Source organism: Rana temporaria, chromosome 1 (genome assembly GCF_905171775.1).
Source record: "Rana temporaria chromosome 1, aRanTem1.1, whole genome shotgun sequence".
Lineage (NCBI taxonomy): Eukaryota > Metazoa > Chordata > Amphibia > Anura > Ranidae > Rana > Rana temporaria.
In genome coordinates, this window is record NC_053489.1 from 688,719,937 (window position 1) to 688,736,732 (window position 16,796).

Sequence of the window (16,796 nt, forward strand, 5' to 3'; positions counted from 1 at the left end):
GAAAACGAATGCAGCCGCTACATCTGAGGACTGACGAGCTGCGTTATGGGTTCTCTTCTCCTTCTCAGGATTAGATATTCTCTAACACTATAGGGAAGGATAAAGCCCTTCATCGCCGGCTGCACTACTTCAAGGAAAGGTGCTGCACTATAAAAAAGGGAAGTGCAGGATGAGAGAAAAGGGAAGGAAATAAGAGATATGACTGTGGGTGAGATTAAAGTTTATTTCTACTTTTGCGGTTCCATTTGTGAAAACCCCTCAATATGTGTCGGCTATGAGTTCCAATTCACACAGCAAAACAATGGCCCAGATTCAGAGAGCAATTGCGCCTGCGTAACCATAGTTACGCAGCGCAATTGCTTACTTGCGCAGGCGTAACGAGTGCTCCTGATTCAGAGAGCTCGTTACGCCGACTGCAGCCTAAGATATGCGTGGCATAAGGCTCTTATGCCCGCATATCTTAGGCTGCATTCTTGCGATGGCCGCTAGGTGGCGTTCCCGTTGTGCTCAGCGTATAGTATGCAAATTGCATACTAACGCCGATTCACAACGTTAAGCGAGCCCTGCGTACGCAGTTTACGTCGTTTGCGTACGGCGGTTTTCGCGTAAGGCAGCCCCTGCTATTAGGGGCAGCCAATGTTACGTATTCCCGTCGTTCCCGCGTCGCAAAATTTGAACTTTACGTAGTTTGCGTAAGTGATTCGTGAATGGCGCTGGACGCCATTCACGTTCACTTTGAAGCAAATGACGTCCTTGCGACGTCATTTGCCGCAATGCACGTCGGGAAAGTTTCCCGACGGAGCATGCGCTCTACGCTCGGCGCGGGAACGCGCCTAATTTAAATGATTCCCGCCCCCTACGGGATCATTTAAATTGCGCGCGCTTACGCCGGGCAATTTTAAAGAGCGCACACGCAATTTACGAAGCTACTGCTCCGTGAATCGCGGGTAGCGCAGTAAATTTGCGGGGGCGCAGGGCAAAAACGGTGCCCTGCGCCTACGTAAAAAATGCGTAAATGTACCTGAATCTAGGCCAATGTTTTCAAATAATTACCTAGGAGGAGGTGTCATGGCCGACTGCAAGATTTTTTTTTTTAACAATGTTAAAGTGAGTCTGTCCCAAGTTTGTCCTCATTAACATACAATGGAAGAAGCCTTACCTCTAAAACATGTGTTAGGAGAAACAGGGGGGGTGGGGTATTTACTAAAACTGGAGAGTGCAAAACGTGGTGCAGCTCTGCATAGGAACCAATCATAGGAACAAAGCTGATTGGCTGCCATACACCCGTTTTAGTAAATTCCCCCCCCCCCACAATGTTCAAATGTATTTACAAATGATAATGAGCTCTGTCAGCACAGTACTGACAGGGTTAATCATGGGAAATGCAGCTGGCTGCTCCGCCCCCTTACAAACAAAGAGAACTATGTAGGATGTTTCCTTGCTGGAAGGTCCAGAACAAAGCATCTAAAGAAAGGTCAGTTGAGGTTTTTGAATATTTTTTAAAGTGATATTACGTGAATGGGGACAAATATAAGGTCGGGGGTTATCCCAATCTGGCTGCAAAAGTGGAAATACTCTTTAAAGATATAAGAAATGAAATATATGCTTAATAGATATCTTTGTCTGCTGCCTGCCCTGACCTTAGCTATGTTTAACAAATGCATCTATTGTCTGCTGCCTGTCCTGACCAGAGCTACATTTAGTAGACATCTTTGCTGCCTACCCTGGCCTTTGATACATTTGACATATACATTCCCTGTCTGTTACTTCTGCTGTCTGCTGCCTGCCTTGACCTTAACTAAATTTAACAAATACATTTACTGTCTTCTGCCTGCCCTGACCTTAGCTATGTTTAAAAAATACATTTACTGTCTGCTGCCTGCCCTGACCTTAGCTACATTTAACAAATACATCTAATGTCTGCTGCCTACCCTGACCTTAGCTATGTTTGACAAATACATCTACTGTCTGATGCTTGTTTTGATATTGCCCTAGGTTTAATGGATATCTCTATTGCATGCTGCCTGCTCTGACCTTGGTAATACTTAACAGATACAGCTCCTGCCTGCTGCCTGCACTGACCTTAGCTACATTTAATTTATACTGTACCTCTGCTGTCTGCTGCCTGCCCTGACCTTAGCTATGTTTAACAAATACATCTACTGTCCGATGCTTGTTTTGATATTGCCCTAGGTTTAATGGATATCTCTATTGCACTATTCCTCCCACTGACACCAATGATGGGACACTATTCCTCCCACTGACACCAATGATGGGACACTATTCCTCCCACTGACACCAATGATGGGACACTATTCCTCCCACTGACACCAATGATGGGACACTATTCCCCCCACTGACACCAATGATGGGACACTATTCCTCCCACTGATACCAATGATGGGACACTATTCCTCCCACTGACACCAATGATGGGACACTATTCCCCCCACTGACACCAATGATGGGACACTATTCCTCCCACTGATACCAATGATGGGACACTATTCCTCCCACTGACACCAATGATGGGACACTATTCCTCCCACTGATACCAATGATGGGACACTATTCCTCCCACTGACACCAATGATGGGACACTATTCCTCCCACTGATACCAATGATGGGACACTATTCCTCCCACTGATACCAATGATGGGACACTATTCCTCCCACTGACACCAATGATGGGGCACTATTCCTCCCACTGACACCAATGATGGGACACTATTCTTCCCACTGACACCAATGATGGGGCACTATTCCTCCCACTGACACCAATGATGGGACACAATTCCTCCCACTGACACCAATGATGGGACACAATTCCTCCCACTGATACCAATGATGGGACACTATTCCTCCCACTGATACCAATGATGGGACACTATTCCTCCCACTGACACCAATGATGGGGCACTATTCCCCCCCACTGACACCAATGATGAGACACTATTCCTCCCAATTACACCAATGATGGGACACTATTCCTCCCACTGATACCAATGATGGGACACTATTCCTCCCACTGATACCAATGATGGGACACTATTCCTCCCACTGACACCAATGATGGGACACTATCCCTCCCACTGACACCAATGATGGGACACTATTCCTCCCACTGATACCAATGATGGGGCACTATTCCCCCCACTGACACCAATGATGGGACACTATTCCTCCCACTGACACCAATGATGGGACACTATTCCTCCCACTGATACCAATGATGGGACACTATTCCTCCCACTGACACCAATGATGGGGCACTATTCCTCCCACTGACACCAATGATGGGACACTATTCTTCCCACTGACACCAATGATGGGGCACTATTCCTCCCACTGACACCAATGATGGGACACAATTCCTCCCACTGACACCAATGATGGGACACAATTCCTCCCACTGACACCAATGATGGGACACTATTCCTCCCACTGATACCAATGATGGGACACTATTCCTCCCACTGATACCAATTATGGGACACTATTCCTCCCACTGATACCAATGATGGGACACTATTCCCCCCCACTGACACCAATGATGGGACACTATTCCTCCCACTGACACCAATGATGGGACACTATTCCTCCCACTGACACCAATGATGGGACACTGTGGAATACAATATGTGATAATCAATAATTCCTGATTTCTTGAGCCCCTAAAACGCCCGGACAATATAAATTACCCCCCCCCCCAAATCACTCCTTTTTGGAAATAACACAGTCTGAGGTATTAAGTAGGAGGCATGTCAAGTTTTTTTGGGCCACAATTTTCTGGAAAATGAAGAGATGAATGTAGCAGCCCCCTGATTTTTAGGCAGGGGTGCTATTACATTTATTTGCCAAGCGATAGTTGTCTTGGCCAATAGTTAGGAGATCAATGACCCTAATTGTGGAATTGCTGCACTTCTCTCTTCTGTCACTAGGTGGCGGGGTATCTGGTGACATTAGACAAGACAAGGGCATTGCAAGGACAGATTAGGAATGGATGGGGGTGTCTCAGCCAATGGGCAGGGATGTTCTTGGGTCCCTTGGCCTGCTGGGAAAACCTATTTGTTTGGGTGGAGTCAGGTGATCGGGGTTCTGTGCCACCTGGACGGCTGTCTGGCTGGACGTGTGTTGTATCGCCCCGGGCTGCTAGGCCAGAAACTTAAGACCTTTCCTCTCTACCGTGTTTCCCCCCGAAAGCAAGACCGGGTCTTATATTAATTTTGTCCACAAAAAACACACTAGGGCTTACTTTTGGGGTAGGGCTTATTTATTTAAGGAATGTACACATTTTACAAAGATTCTGTGTCCCCCTGTCACCCCCCCCCCCCCCAACTGTCAGGTCAGGAGTCATTACGGTATTTTGAGAAAGACATCTTGGCACTGTATAAGGTGCAGTACCATAGAAAATACCTTTTACCGCAGGGTATACAGCTCCCTGGTGTACCGGTATTCACCTGCTCTTCTTTCGTCATCCGGGAGGAGAGAGTGAGAGAGAAGAGATCCCGCTGATGTCAGCCCGCTCAGCGCGCTGAGGAGGAACGGGCTGAAGATGTTAGGCGGGAGGAGAGAAGGAGAGAGAAGAGCCGAGGTCACCTGTCATCGGCTCGCTCTGTGCAGTAAGAAGGGACAGGCTGAAGATGTCAGGGGGGAGGAGAGGAGGAACGAGAAGAGCCGGCCCGCTGAGGAGGATCGGGCTGAAGATGTCAGGCGGGAGGAGAGAAGGAGAGAGAAGAGCCAAGGTCACCTGTCATCGGCTCGCTCTGTGCAGTAAGAAGGGACGGGCTGAAGACGTCAGGGGGGGGAGGAGAGAAGGAGAGAGAAGAGCCGAGGTCACCTGTCATCGGCTCGCTCTGTGCAGTAAGAAGGGACGGGCTGAAGATGTCAGGGGGGAGGAGAGGAGGAACGAGAAGAGCCGGCCCGCTGAGGAGGATCGGGCTGAAGATGTCAGGCGGGAGGAGAGAAGGAGAGAGAAGAGCCGAGGTCACCTGTCATCGGCTCGCTCTGTGCAGTAAGAAGGGACGGGCTGAAGATGTCAGGGGGGAGGAGAGGAGGAACGAGAAGAGCCGGCCCGCTGAGGAGGATCGGGCTGAAGATGTCAGGCGGGAGGAGAGAAGGAGAGAGAAGAGCCGAGGTCACCTGTCATCGGCTCGCTCTGTGCAGTAAGAAGGGACGGGCTGAAGATGTCAGGGGGGAGGAGAGGAGGAAAAGAGGTAAAGAGGGACGTGATGTAGACGAGGCGAGAAGAGGACGGATCAGCAGTGGCTTTAAACATAACGGTACCATATTTTTTAACACAGTAATAAACGGAAACACTGCAGCAATGTCTAGGTTTGAAAAAATATAATTTTAATGAACTTTGACTAGGGCTTACTTTCGGGGTAGGGCTTATATTGCAGCCCGCCCCGATAATCACGATAGGGCTTACTTTCGGGGTAGGGCTTATATTGCAGCCCGCCCCGGTAATCACGATAGGGCTTACTTTCGGGGTAGGGCTTATACTGCAGCCCACCCCGATAATCACGCTAGGGCTTACTTTCGGGGTAGGGCTTACTTTTGGGGAAACACGGTACCACCCTTACATAATTTCTTACATATAGATTCACCCCTCCCCCTCTTCTACCTTCCATGTCCTTGCAATACAATGAATTGTCGTCCACTGGACAGAGCAGGATACAGCGGGTGGCACCACACGGGTCCCGATTTGGTGCAATACTGGAATGACATCATATGATATCCCCCCAGGATGGATGGCAGCGCTCCCGCTCGGCCATCATTCCATTATAGGCCAGACGGGAAGCGGTTAATCAAACCTCAGTCTGCTCTGTGAGGGGGGTGGGGTGGCATTGTGTGACATCATTGTGACAATAAACCCAACGGACCCCGAAGAGGACGTTACCTGGGAGGACGGTCACCTTCACGACGTGCATTTTATCAATCCCAATTATTTCCATCCCGCAGTAGTACGTGTCGGAATCTTCCGGTCTCATTGGTCTTCCGGTAATAATGAACTTGAGTGACAGCGGATTGTCCTCCATGGAATATCGATTCTCGGATCCTCCATCACTTGATTTGATGAGGATCTCACAGGTCTTCCAGTAGACTCCTCTACACCAATACTTCACATGAGACCTAAAGCCGTCATCGTAATCACAGGTCACAGATAACTCCTCTCCGTAAGGGACAATGACTTCACTGGGGCCCCTGAGGGCCCCGGCTCCTATTGTGAGAGAAGAGAACATAACCCTTAATGTCCCTGTGATGTCACATTGTATGACAATAAATGATACAAAATGTCCCCAACATCGAAAAATCCAACAGAACCATTTCATCTACTCAGATAGCATCACACTGCCGGGGGATGGTACAAGTATGGCCAAATATCATAAGGGCCGTTCATTCCAACCTGACCACGGGGGGTTCAGGCTTCTTGGCCACCATCAGTGTAGTGTATGGAAACCATGATCTCTATGGAGGGAGGATTGGGACCCAACAAGACAACAGAACCATCCAGATTACACCGTCCCATTGGGCCCCAAGACCCACTCCATGGAAGAGCAGACTGAGAACACTACTGACCCTAAGAATGCTGGAGACCCTCATCGTAGATATTGCTAAAGAGAAGGGGCCTGAGATGACTTCTGAGACCCTCATCCCAGACACTGATAGAGAGAGGAACCCCAGATCACAGAGAAGCCCCTGACCCCAGACAATGATGAAGAGAGGGACCGCAGATTACAGAGAAGACCCTGACCCCAGACGATGATGAAGAGAGGGACCCCAGATCACAGTGCATGAAGAGAGGGACCCCAGATTACAGAGAAGACCCTGACCCCAGACAATGATGAAGAGAGGGACCCCAGATCACAGTGCATGAAGAGAGGGACCCCAGATTACAGAGAAGCCCCTGACCCCAGACAATGATGAAGAGAGGGACCGCAGATTACAGAGAAGACCCTGACCCCAGACGATGATGAAGAGAGGGACCCCAGATCACAGTGCATGAAGAGAGGGACCCCAGATTACAGAGAAGCCCCTGACCCCAGACAATGATGAAGAGAGGGACCCCAGATCACAGTGCATGAAGAGAGGGACCCCAGATTACAGAGAAGACCCTGACCCCAGACAATGATGAAGAGAGGGACCCCAGATCACAGTGCATGAAGAGAGGGACCCCAGATTACAGAGAAGACCCTGACCCCAGACAATGATGGAGAGGGACCCCAGATCACAGTGCATGAAGAGAGGGACCCCAGATTACAGAGAAGCCCCTGACCCCAGACAATGATGAAGAGAGGGACCCCAGATCACAGTGCATGAAGAGAAGGACCCAGATCACAATGGACCCCCTCATCCCAGACACTGATAGAGAGAGGGACCCCAGATCACAGTGCATGAAGAGAAGGACCCAGATCACAATGGACCCCCTCATCCCAGACACTGATAGAGAGAGGGACCCCAGATTACAGAGAAGCCCCTGACCCCAGACAATGATGAAGAGAGGGACCCCAGATCACAATGGACCCCCTCATCCCAGACACAGGATCGAGTCTGAAAGAGTGACTCCTCCCCAGGGCTTGAACTGCTTCCAGTAGTAATCGGCGCACGTACCTAGCAGTAGGACGTGTGGCTCCTGGATCCAGACAGGCAGGGCTTCCACCCCCAGTCAGCCATCAGCTTTAGCTCCAGGACCTGCTATCTGCCTTTCCCCGGCTCCCTCTTTCCTCCGCAAGTTATCAAAAGGTAAGCCCCTGGCACAGGGCTATTTCCACCTCCCCGAGTACTGCTGGCGGCCGTCTTTTTCAGGACAAGCCGTGGCGGCGGCCCTTACGCCACCTCGTGAAACGAAGCGGCGGCCGCGATTTTAGGAAAGACCGCGGCTTCACCCGCGGCCTAGCGGCTCGCCACACTTCACCTCCAGCAACCTCCAAAAAAATTCCCTTAACAGGACACAACTTCCCCCCCCCCCCACCCCCTATCCATCACAAGCCATCCCTGAGCAGCCTCCGCTCCATCTTGGTACACCCCTGCAATTGGGATATTCCTACCACTCACCCCCCCTCCCAATCCACAACACAATAACTGCCAGTTGGGTACTCCCCCCCTCCCCATTCTCCCCCCAAGGTCACCACCACGGTTTTTCTCAGCATTTGATCCAGGGCTACGTCCGATCGCCCCCAGGGGGTCAGGAATGATTTTTTTCCCCTGCCACGGCACATTGGCATAGCACGGACAGGGGGTTTTTCACCTTCCTCTGGATCAAACAGGGAGGTAGGTGTGATGCATTTGCCTATATGTCTCAGTTTAATTCTCCCTGCTTGCCATTGTGATTACCATCCGGTTATTGAAGTGCTAATGTCCCCTCACTATTTCTAAAGGTTAATTGATCTATTGTGTTGTGTGAAGGAGATCTGTGTTTATGTGGCTTGTGTTAATTATTCTGATTGCTTCATTGTGGTAATTATCTCTCTATATGCGGGGTCAAGTTGTCTAGTTAATGTATTCAGTACAACTAGTACTCAACTCCACTGATGTCATTATCTAAAGAAAATGTGTTTTCAGACTCGGCTCCGTCGTGTCTGCCTACTCATCTGTATGGAAGCCCCAGTGTGAGGGGGGCGGAGATTTGTCATTGTAACAGTTTTGGAAATGACGTATAAGCTGTGTGATATAACATTAAAGTCTGTCTTGTTCTAGCAGTAAGCCTGGACAAATGTGTGGCTTAATGGGCGATCTCAGGAATACCCCTCCTCGTGGAATATTGGGGTGATGTTCTTATGGAAGAAGGGAATCTTTGACGGGGATATCATACCAATACCGTCACAAATTGGTTGGCAGCAGCGGGATCTTCCCTTCTACTCTCCTTTTACACCCGGGATTCCAAGCAGACACTGGAAGAACTACTGGAAGTTCGTGGAAGGATTGCTAGCAACAAAACCGAACGGGTCATCATAGCAGAATCAATGGAGATGGACCAGGAGAACGTGATTGCAGCAACGCCAGCGGTACAAGAGATGGAGACACCAGTGATTCAGGAGGAGGAATCGCCAGCCAACAAGCTAATGAGAGAGAAGCTAGCATGGTTCGGCCCGAACCCAACGGCAGATGTGGTGCTGAGAGTGATGGAGCTACAGGAGGCTAAAGAAATAAGGGACGCAGAACTACAGTTAAAACTGGCAGCAGTCCAACAAGCAGCCGCACCTTCTCCGAACAGTGATTACAGCACAGCAGACGCAAGGAAGATTCTGTTTAGCGCTTTTAAAGCTTTTGATGAAAAGGACTGTGAGATTGATAACTACCTGGCGGATTTTGAGCGACAATGTAACCTGCACCGAATAGCTAGAAGAGAGTGGGTTGCAATATTGTCAGGCAAACTGTCAGGCAAAGCTTCTGATGCTTTCCGGACCGTGCCAGATCAGGATATCCATAGCTACGCCAGGGTTAAAGAAGTGCTCCTGGCTCGTTATGCAGTAACCCCAGAGTCCCACCGACAGAAGTTCAGGGACTCACGCAAAACCATAAAAGACTCTTACGCGGAATGGGCATGCCAGTTGTCCCTGTCGGCCTCTAACTGGGTTAACAGCAGCCAGGCCACCACCGCAGAGGACATTTTGCAACTAATGCTCCTGGAGCAATTTTACAATCACATCCAGACGGACGTCAAAGATTGGGTGAGAGATCGCAGGCCCATGACTCTACCAGAGACCGCGAAGTTGGCGGATGAATATGCGGATACTCGCAAGACAAACCAGGTCACACCACGGGTACAACCTCCACGACCAACGGCGCCCTCACACCCACCAGCCGCTAGATACCAACCGCCTAACAGACCGATGACATCTAGCCCTCGCTACCCACGCCAGGAGGACAACAAACAACGCTGCTTCCGGTGCAAACAGTTGGGTCACTTCAAGCAGAATTGCCCCATGAATGACAACACCAGGTCAAATTGGTCTCAACCTGGGTACCGCCCACCAGCAGCAGCCCATTGTGTAGACTCGGCTTGGGATCCCCAGGAGCTGGGTCAGGAAGAACCATTGGGCACCCCTTACGAAGTCCTCACGGTACAATCTGGTATTACGGACAACAGGGAACACCATTGTCAGCTGGTCATGGGCGACAGCCATGAGCCGGAGGGGCCCTGGAGGGAGCTGGGCAGAAAGAGGCACCGCCGGCTACCCCCCAAGAAGAAGAGGTCCTGGAAGCCGTATAACCAGCGGACCTGTGAGGAGAAGAAGCGACTGGAGGAGATGGAATCGCAGCGGGCGCCCCAGATGCGGGCCGAGATGTTCGCCAAGGGCCCACCGGTGGCCCCTTACACCACCACCCAGTTCCTGATGATGAAGGACCACGTGGAAAGCCTGCAGGACATGAGCAAGCAGGATCTGATCCGTGAGTACATAGAGCTGGAGGAGTGCATAAGCCGCATGGAGGAGGAGAACAACCACCTGAGGTCACAGCGGGCTGACCCCCCCAGGCTCCATGAACTGGAGATGGAGCTGGAGAAGCTCAAAGAGGAGAACCGGCGGCTGCGGAGGGAGCAGGGGGTGGCTGACCTTATGGGGCTCTGAGTCCCCTCCCCCCCCCCGGACTCTGAGCACCAGTGCTACAGCATTTCAACAAATATAACTTTTTCTTTTTATGAATCTCCTGTGATTGTCACTTCAGAGCCATAACCTGCCCCTCCCATAGCGGGACACCTAGATGGCGGCGCACAGACCCATTCGCCGTCTTCACACTGACTTCTGGTGACTTTGCAGATCGCACAAAGACTTGGGGACTGACCGGCGTGTGATCTGACGACCCGGTGGCATACCTGAGTCTGAATCAGTTGCCAAGGGAGGTCAGTCATGCCAAACGGAGTTAACCTCGGACTAAAAGCTCTAAACCCGTCAACCCTACTGGACCAGGGAAGGTCCAACCGGGTTTTCCGGAGCAGGGAGAAAAAGGGGAGCCATTGTGATGCATTTGCCTATATGTCTCAGTTTAATTCTCCCTGCTTGCCATTGTGATTACCATCCGGTTATTGAAGTGCTAATGTCCCCTCACTATTTCTAAAGGTTAATTGATCTATTGTGTTGTGTGAAGGAGATCTGTGTTTATGTGGCTTGTGTTAATTATTCTGATTGCTTCATTGTGGTAATTATCTCTCTATATGCGGGGTCGAGTTGTCTAGTTAATGTATTCAGTACAACTAGTAATCAGCGTCACTGATGTCATTGTCTAAAGAAAATGTGTTTTCAGACTCTGCTCCGTCGTGTCTGCCTACTCATCTGTATGGAAGCCCCAGTGTGAGGGGGCGGAGATTTGTCATTGTAACAGTTTTGGAAATGACATATAAGCTGTGTGATATAACATTAAAGTCTGTCTTGTTCTAGCAGTAAGCCTGGACTAATGTGTGGCTTAATGGGCGATCTCAGGAATATTCCTCCTCGTGGAATATTGGGGTGATGTTCTTATGGAAGAAGGGAATCTTTGACGGGGATATCATACCGATACCGTCACAGTAGGATTCAACGAATCGTCCCTCCCATCAATACTGAAACCCCCCCCTGTCAGACATCTGCCCCCCAGTACAGTAGCGACTATGACTAATCTGAGATACTCTGCAGCAACCATTCGGGGACTAAAGCCGTTTGCCTCAATATTACCGGTCGACATCAAAAAAGCCTTAAGGACCAAACGACTGTTTAGAATCGATCGACGATCGACAGTCAAACATCACATCCCCTTATCCCAACCAAAGCGCATATCATGCACTCTGGTCAACACAAGATCGACAGTAAGACTCATCCTACAATGCGATTTAGACTGCCTCTTTATTACAGAAAGCTGGCTGTAACGACTGTAACTCCATTCTAGGAGAACTGGTGCCAGAAAATTATCGCATAATAACAGAAAACAGAGTGGGGCAAAGAGGAGGAGGCCTGGCAGTGATCCACAAGAATCACCTTGCGATCATTAAACCAGTCCTCCAAAACCCACTTTCATTCATGGAAACCCTCACTCTACAACTTCAAACAAATCCCCAGGAGACCGTCCATATCCTACTCTGCTATAGACCTCCGGGTCGAAAATCGCAGCTGCTCTCATCTTTAACAGAGTTCATCTCCACTTATACCCTAAGCAGCAAACATCTTCTGCTGCTTGGGGATCTCAACCTGTGGGCCAACTCCTCACAGGATCCCATGGCCGTCGCCTGCATTGACCACCTAAAAAAACTAGGGCTGCAGCAGCTAGTATGTGGGACCACACATGCTTCTGGTCACACGCTCGATCTTATTTTCAGACAAGATCTGGAAGTAAAAATTCTCAAAAATGAGCCGTTACCATGGACAGACCACCATGTAATCATATTCATGATTACCAAAAATGCCCCTTTAGTAAAAACATCAAAACCAGTGACAATGCACTGGACGAGATCTCAGAAGAAGCTCCATTCGGAACTCCTTAAAACAACATTAGGAAACAAAATAAAAACAATCCAACTACATCAAACAGCCGCAGAAACCCTGGATGCCATCAACAAGGCTCTACTACAGTCAGCAGACTTAGTAGCGCCCAAACGCAAAACCTGCATCCGGAAAAACAACTCCAGCTGGTTTAACGACCAGCTGTCATTGCTGAAGCAAGAACGCAGAAGAGCGGAAGCAGCTTGGAAAATAAGCTTTTCAGAGGAAAACCACACCATCTACAAGGCAATAACAAAAAAATATCACAAAGAAATCTTCAAAGCCAAAAAAAATCACTTTTCCAATGCCATCACAAATGCCCTAAACCGCCCCCGCAAACTCTTCAAGCTTGTCACCCAGACCATGAATCCAGTCTGTCTTGAAGCCCCCAATTCAGATACCCAAGAATTTTGCAATGAATTATCGGATTATTTCATTAACAAAATTGAAAGGATCCGTGAAAGCATTCAGCGAAACAGTACCCCCCTCAACCCCCCCCCCTCAATCATTCGCCCAATACTCACATAAATTCACCGCAAATAACAAAGTTCACTCTTAAACCCATCTTCATCGAGGCCACAAAAAATATCATCGGTACTCTGCGAAATAGCACAGCGCCTAATGATATCATCCCCACCAAACTGCTGAAGGAATGTGCCGATATTCTGGCACCGCCTATCACGCAGCTTATAAACCAGTCATTCAGGGAAGGCATAGTGTCCTCCCAGTTGAAACAAGGCATAATCAAACCCATCTTAAAGAAACCCACCCTTGACCCCAAGGACCCTGAACATCGTCGTCCCATAACAGGCCTGAACGTTTTCTCCAAGGTAATGGAGAAAGTAGTGGTACAACAGCTGCAACAGCATCTAGACACCCATAATTAGCTTGATCCATTTCAATCAGGTTTCCGTCCCAGGCACGGGACGGAAACAGCATTGCTCAAAATATGGGATGACGCCCTCGAGGCCGCAGACGAAGGAGAATCTTGTTTTCTAGTACTGCTGGACCTAAGCGCAGCTTTTGACACGGTAGACCACAAACAGTTACTGACTCGGCTAGCTGAAATAGCCAAAGTCGCGGAATGTGACCTATCGTGGTTCTCCTCCTTTTTGGAAAACCGATCACAAATAGTGAAATTGGGACCTTTCACTTCTGAGAAACGCACAGTGTCCTACGGAGTCCCTCAAGGATCCCCTCTGTCGCCGGTATTGTTTAATATCTATCTTCGCCCTCTCTTTGAAATCATCAGTAGCCAGAAGCTGCTCTACCACTCTTATGCAGATGACACACAACTGTATTTCCGCATCTGCAACAAAAAGGATCATCATCTCGATCTAGAGAAATGTCTCTCTTTGATTCACAACGGGATGACAAACAGTTATCTTAAACTCAACGGTTCGAAAGCAGAACTTCTCCTGTTTCACGCCAATCGAAAGAATCAACAGGCTAAAAACCTGGACTCCCCCGCCCATTCTGGGCAAAATCATCACCCCTAGCACCAAAGTCAAAAGTCTCCGCGTCATCTTTGACACCCATATGACAATGGATGCACAAATAGGGTCAGTAGTCAGCGGATCTCACCATCTGCTGCGCCTTCTACGCAGACTTATTCCATTTATTCCTAAAGAAGACATAGCAGTCGTGGTGGGAACAATTGTAAACTCCAGACTGGACTATGCAAATGCCCTTTACCTCTGACTCCCAAAGATCCAGATCACCATGGACCCCCTCATCACAGACACTGATGAAGAAAGGGACCCCAGATCAAGGCAGAACCCTAATCCCAGATATTGATGAAGAGAGGGGCCCCAGATCACAGATATGCCCCTCATCTGAGACACTGATGAAGAGAGGGACCCCAGATCACAGTGTATGAATAGAGGGACCCCAGATCACAATGAACACCCTCATCCCAGACACTGATGAAGAGGGGGACCCCAGATCACAATGAACACCCTCATCCCAGACACTGATGAAGAGGGGGACCCCAGATCACAATGAACACCCTCATCCCAGACACTGATGAAGAGGGGGACCCCAGATCACAGGAGAGACCATCATCCCAAACACTGATGAAGAGAGGGACCCCAGATCACAGCAGAGACCCTCATCCCAGACACTGATGAAGAGAGGGACCCCAGATCACAGGGGAGACCCTCATCCCAGACACTGATGAAGAGATGGACCCCAGATCACAGGGGAGACCCTCACCCCAGACACTGATGAAGAGAGGGACCCCAGATCACAGGGGAGACCCTCACCCCAGACACTGATGAAGAGAGGGATCCCAGATCACAGGGGAGACCCTCATCCCAGACACTGATGAAGAGAGGGACCCCAGATCACAGGGGAGACCCTCATCCCAGACACAGATGAAGAGGGGGACCCCAGATCACAGGGGAGACCCTCATCTCAGACGCTGATGAAGAGGGGGACCCCAGATCACAGGGGAGACCCTCATCCCAGACACTGATGAAGAGAGGGACCCCAGATCACAGGGGAGACCCTCATCCCAGACACTGAGGAAGAGAGGGACCCCAGATCACAGGGGAGACCCTCATCCCAGACACTGATGAAGAGAGGGACCCCAGATCACAGGGGAGACCCTCATCCCAGACACTGATGAAGAGAGGGACCCCAGATCACAGGGAAGACCCTCATCCCAGACACTGATGAAGAGAGGGACCCCAGATCACAATGGACACCCTCATCCCAGACACTGATGAAGAGGGGGACCCCAGATCACAGGGGAGACCCTCATCCCAGACACTGATGAAGAGAGGGACCCCAGATCACAGTGTATGAAGAGAGGGACTCCATATCACAAAGGACACCATTATCCCAGACACTGATTAAGAGAAAGACCCCAGATCACAGAGGAGGACATCATCCCAGACACTGATGAAAGGAACCCCAGAATACAGTGGAGCCCCTCATTCCAGACTCTGATAAAGAGAGGGACCCCAGATCATAGTGGAGCTCTTTACCCCATAATCTGATGAGAAGAGGGACCCCCAGATCAGGGCAGAACCCTAATACCAGACTCTAAAGAAGGGAACCCAGATCACAACAGAGTCCCTCACCCCAGACACTGATGAAAGGAACCTCAAAATACAGCAGAGCCCCTCATTCCAGACTCTGGTGAGAAGAGGGACCCCAGATAAAGGCAGAGCTCTAATCCCATAAACTGATGAAGAGAGGGACCCCAGATCACAATGGACCCCCTCATCCCAGACGCTGATGAAAGGAGCCTCAGAATAAAGCGGAGCCCCTCATTCCAGACTGAGAAGAGGGACCCCAGATCAAGGCAGAACACTAATCCCAAATACTGATGAAGAGAGGGACCCCAGATCACAGCTATGCCCCTCATCCCAGACACTGATGAGAAGAGGGACCCCAGATCACAGAGGAGCCCCTCATCCCAGACACAGATGAGAAGAGGGACCCCAGATCAAGTCAGAACCCTAACATCACAGCTATGCCCGTCAACCCAGACACTGATAAAGAAAGACACCAGATCATATAGGAACCCCTCACCCCAGACTCTGATGAAGAGAGTGACCCCAGATCACAGGGCAGACCCTCATCCCAGACACTGATGAAAGGAGCCCCAGAATACAGTGGAGCCCCTCACCCCAGACTCCAATAAAGAGAGGGACCCCAGATCATAGTGGAGCCCCTCATCCCAGACACTGATGAAGAGAGGGACCCAACATCACAGTGGAGACCCTCATCCCAGACACTGACATACAGAGGGACCCCAATTTGTGGGGGATCCCCTCATCCTATATCCCTCTCACCCCTAATACTTATGTATTGATGAACTTACCAATAAGGCAGAGGGACCCCCAGATCACAGCGGAGACCCTCATCCTGGACAATGGCACACAGAGGGACCCCCAGATCACAGCGGAGACCCTCATCCTGGACAATGGGACACAGAGGGACCCCAGGAGACAGCGGTGCCCCTCTGATGAACGCTCCGTGTGCTGATGAGAAATGAGAACAGAAAGGAGAACATCAGATCTCAGTGTCGGGAACACAATTATATGAGATGAAAATAACTCAGTGGTGACTTCCTGTCTATTGACCACATTCTCAGATGATCAGTGGGGGCCAAACACAGACACTCTGTTATGACGCTGCAGAGTAAGTGAGACTGCAGGGTGTTTTACTCTTAGTACCACCATAGTGATTAAGGGGGAGGGCAGTCAGATGAGGTGAGAGAGGCACAATGAGAGAAAGAGGGAGAGAAAGGAAGAACAATTAAATATAAAAAATATATACACATATTAGCTGGAGTTGTGCTTTAACACAACAATCTGCAACCTGCTGCC

The 16,796-nt window shown here is 49.8% G+C and overlaps 1 protein-coding gene across 1 annotated transcript in view; it reads right to left on the minus strand.

Moving 5' to 3' along the window:
* The window catches only part of LOC120946177, a 40,151-nt gene extending 23,659 nt beyond the window's left edge, over positions 1–16,492 (minus strand). The window contains exons 1-2 of the mRNA XM_040361000.1: positions 16,289–16,492; positions 5,904–6,224 (exon numbers count right to left, since the gene is read on the minus strand). Of these exons, the coding sequence (XP_040216934.1) occupies positions 5,904–6,224; positions 16,289–16,382 (415 nt within the window). The 5' untranslated portion in view covers positions 16,383–16,492. The remainder of the gene's footprint in view (positions 1–5,903; positions 6,225–16,288) is intronic.
* Positions 16,493–16,796: the final 304 nt, after the last annotated feature.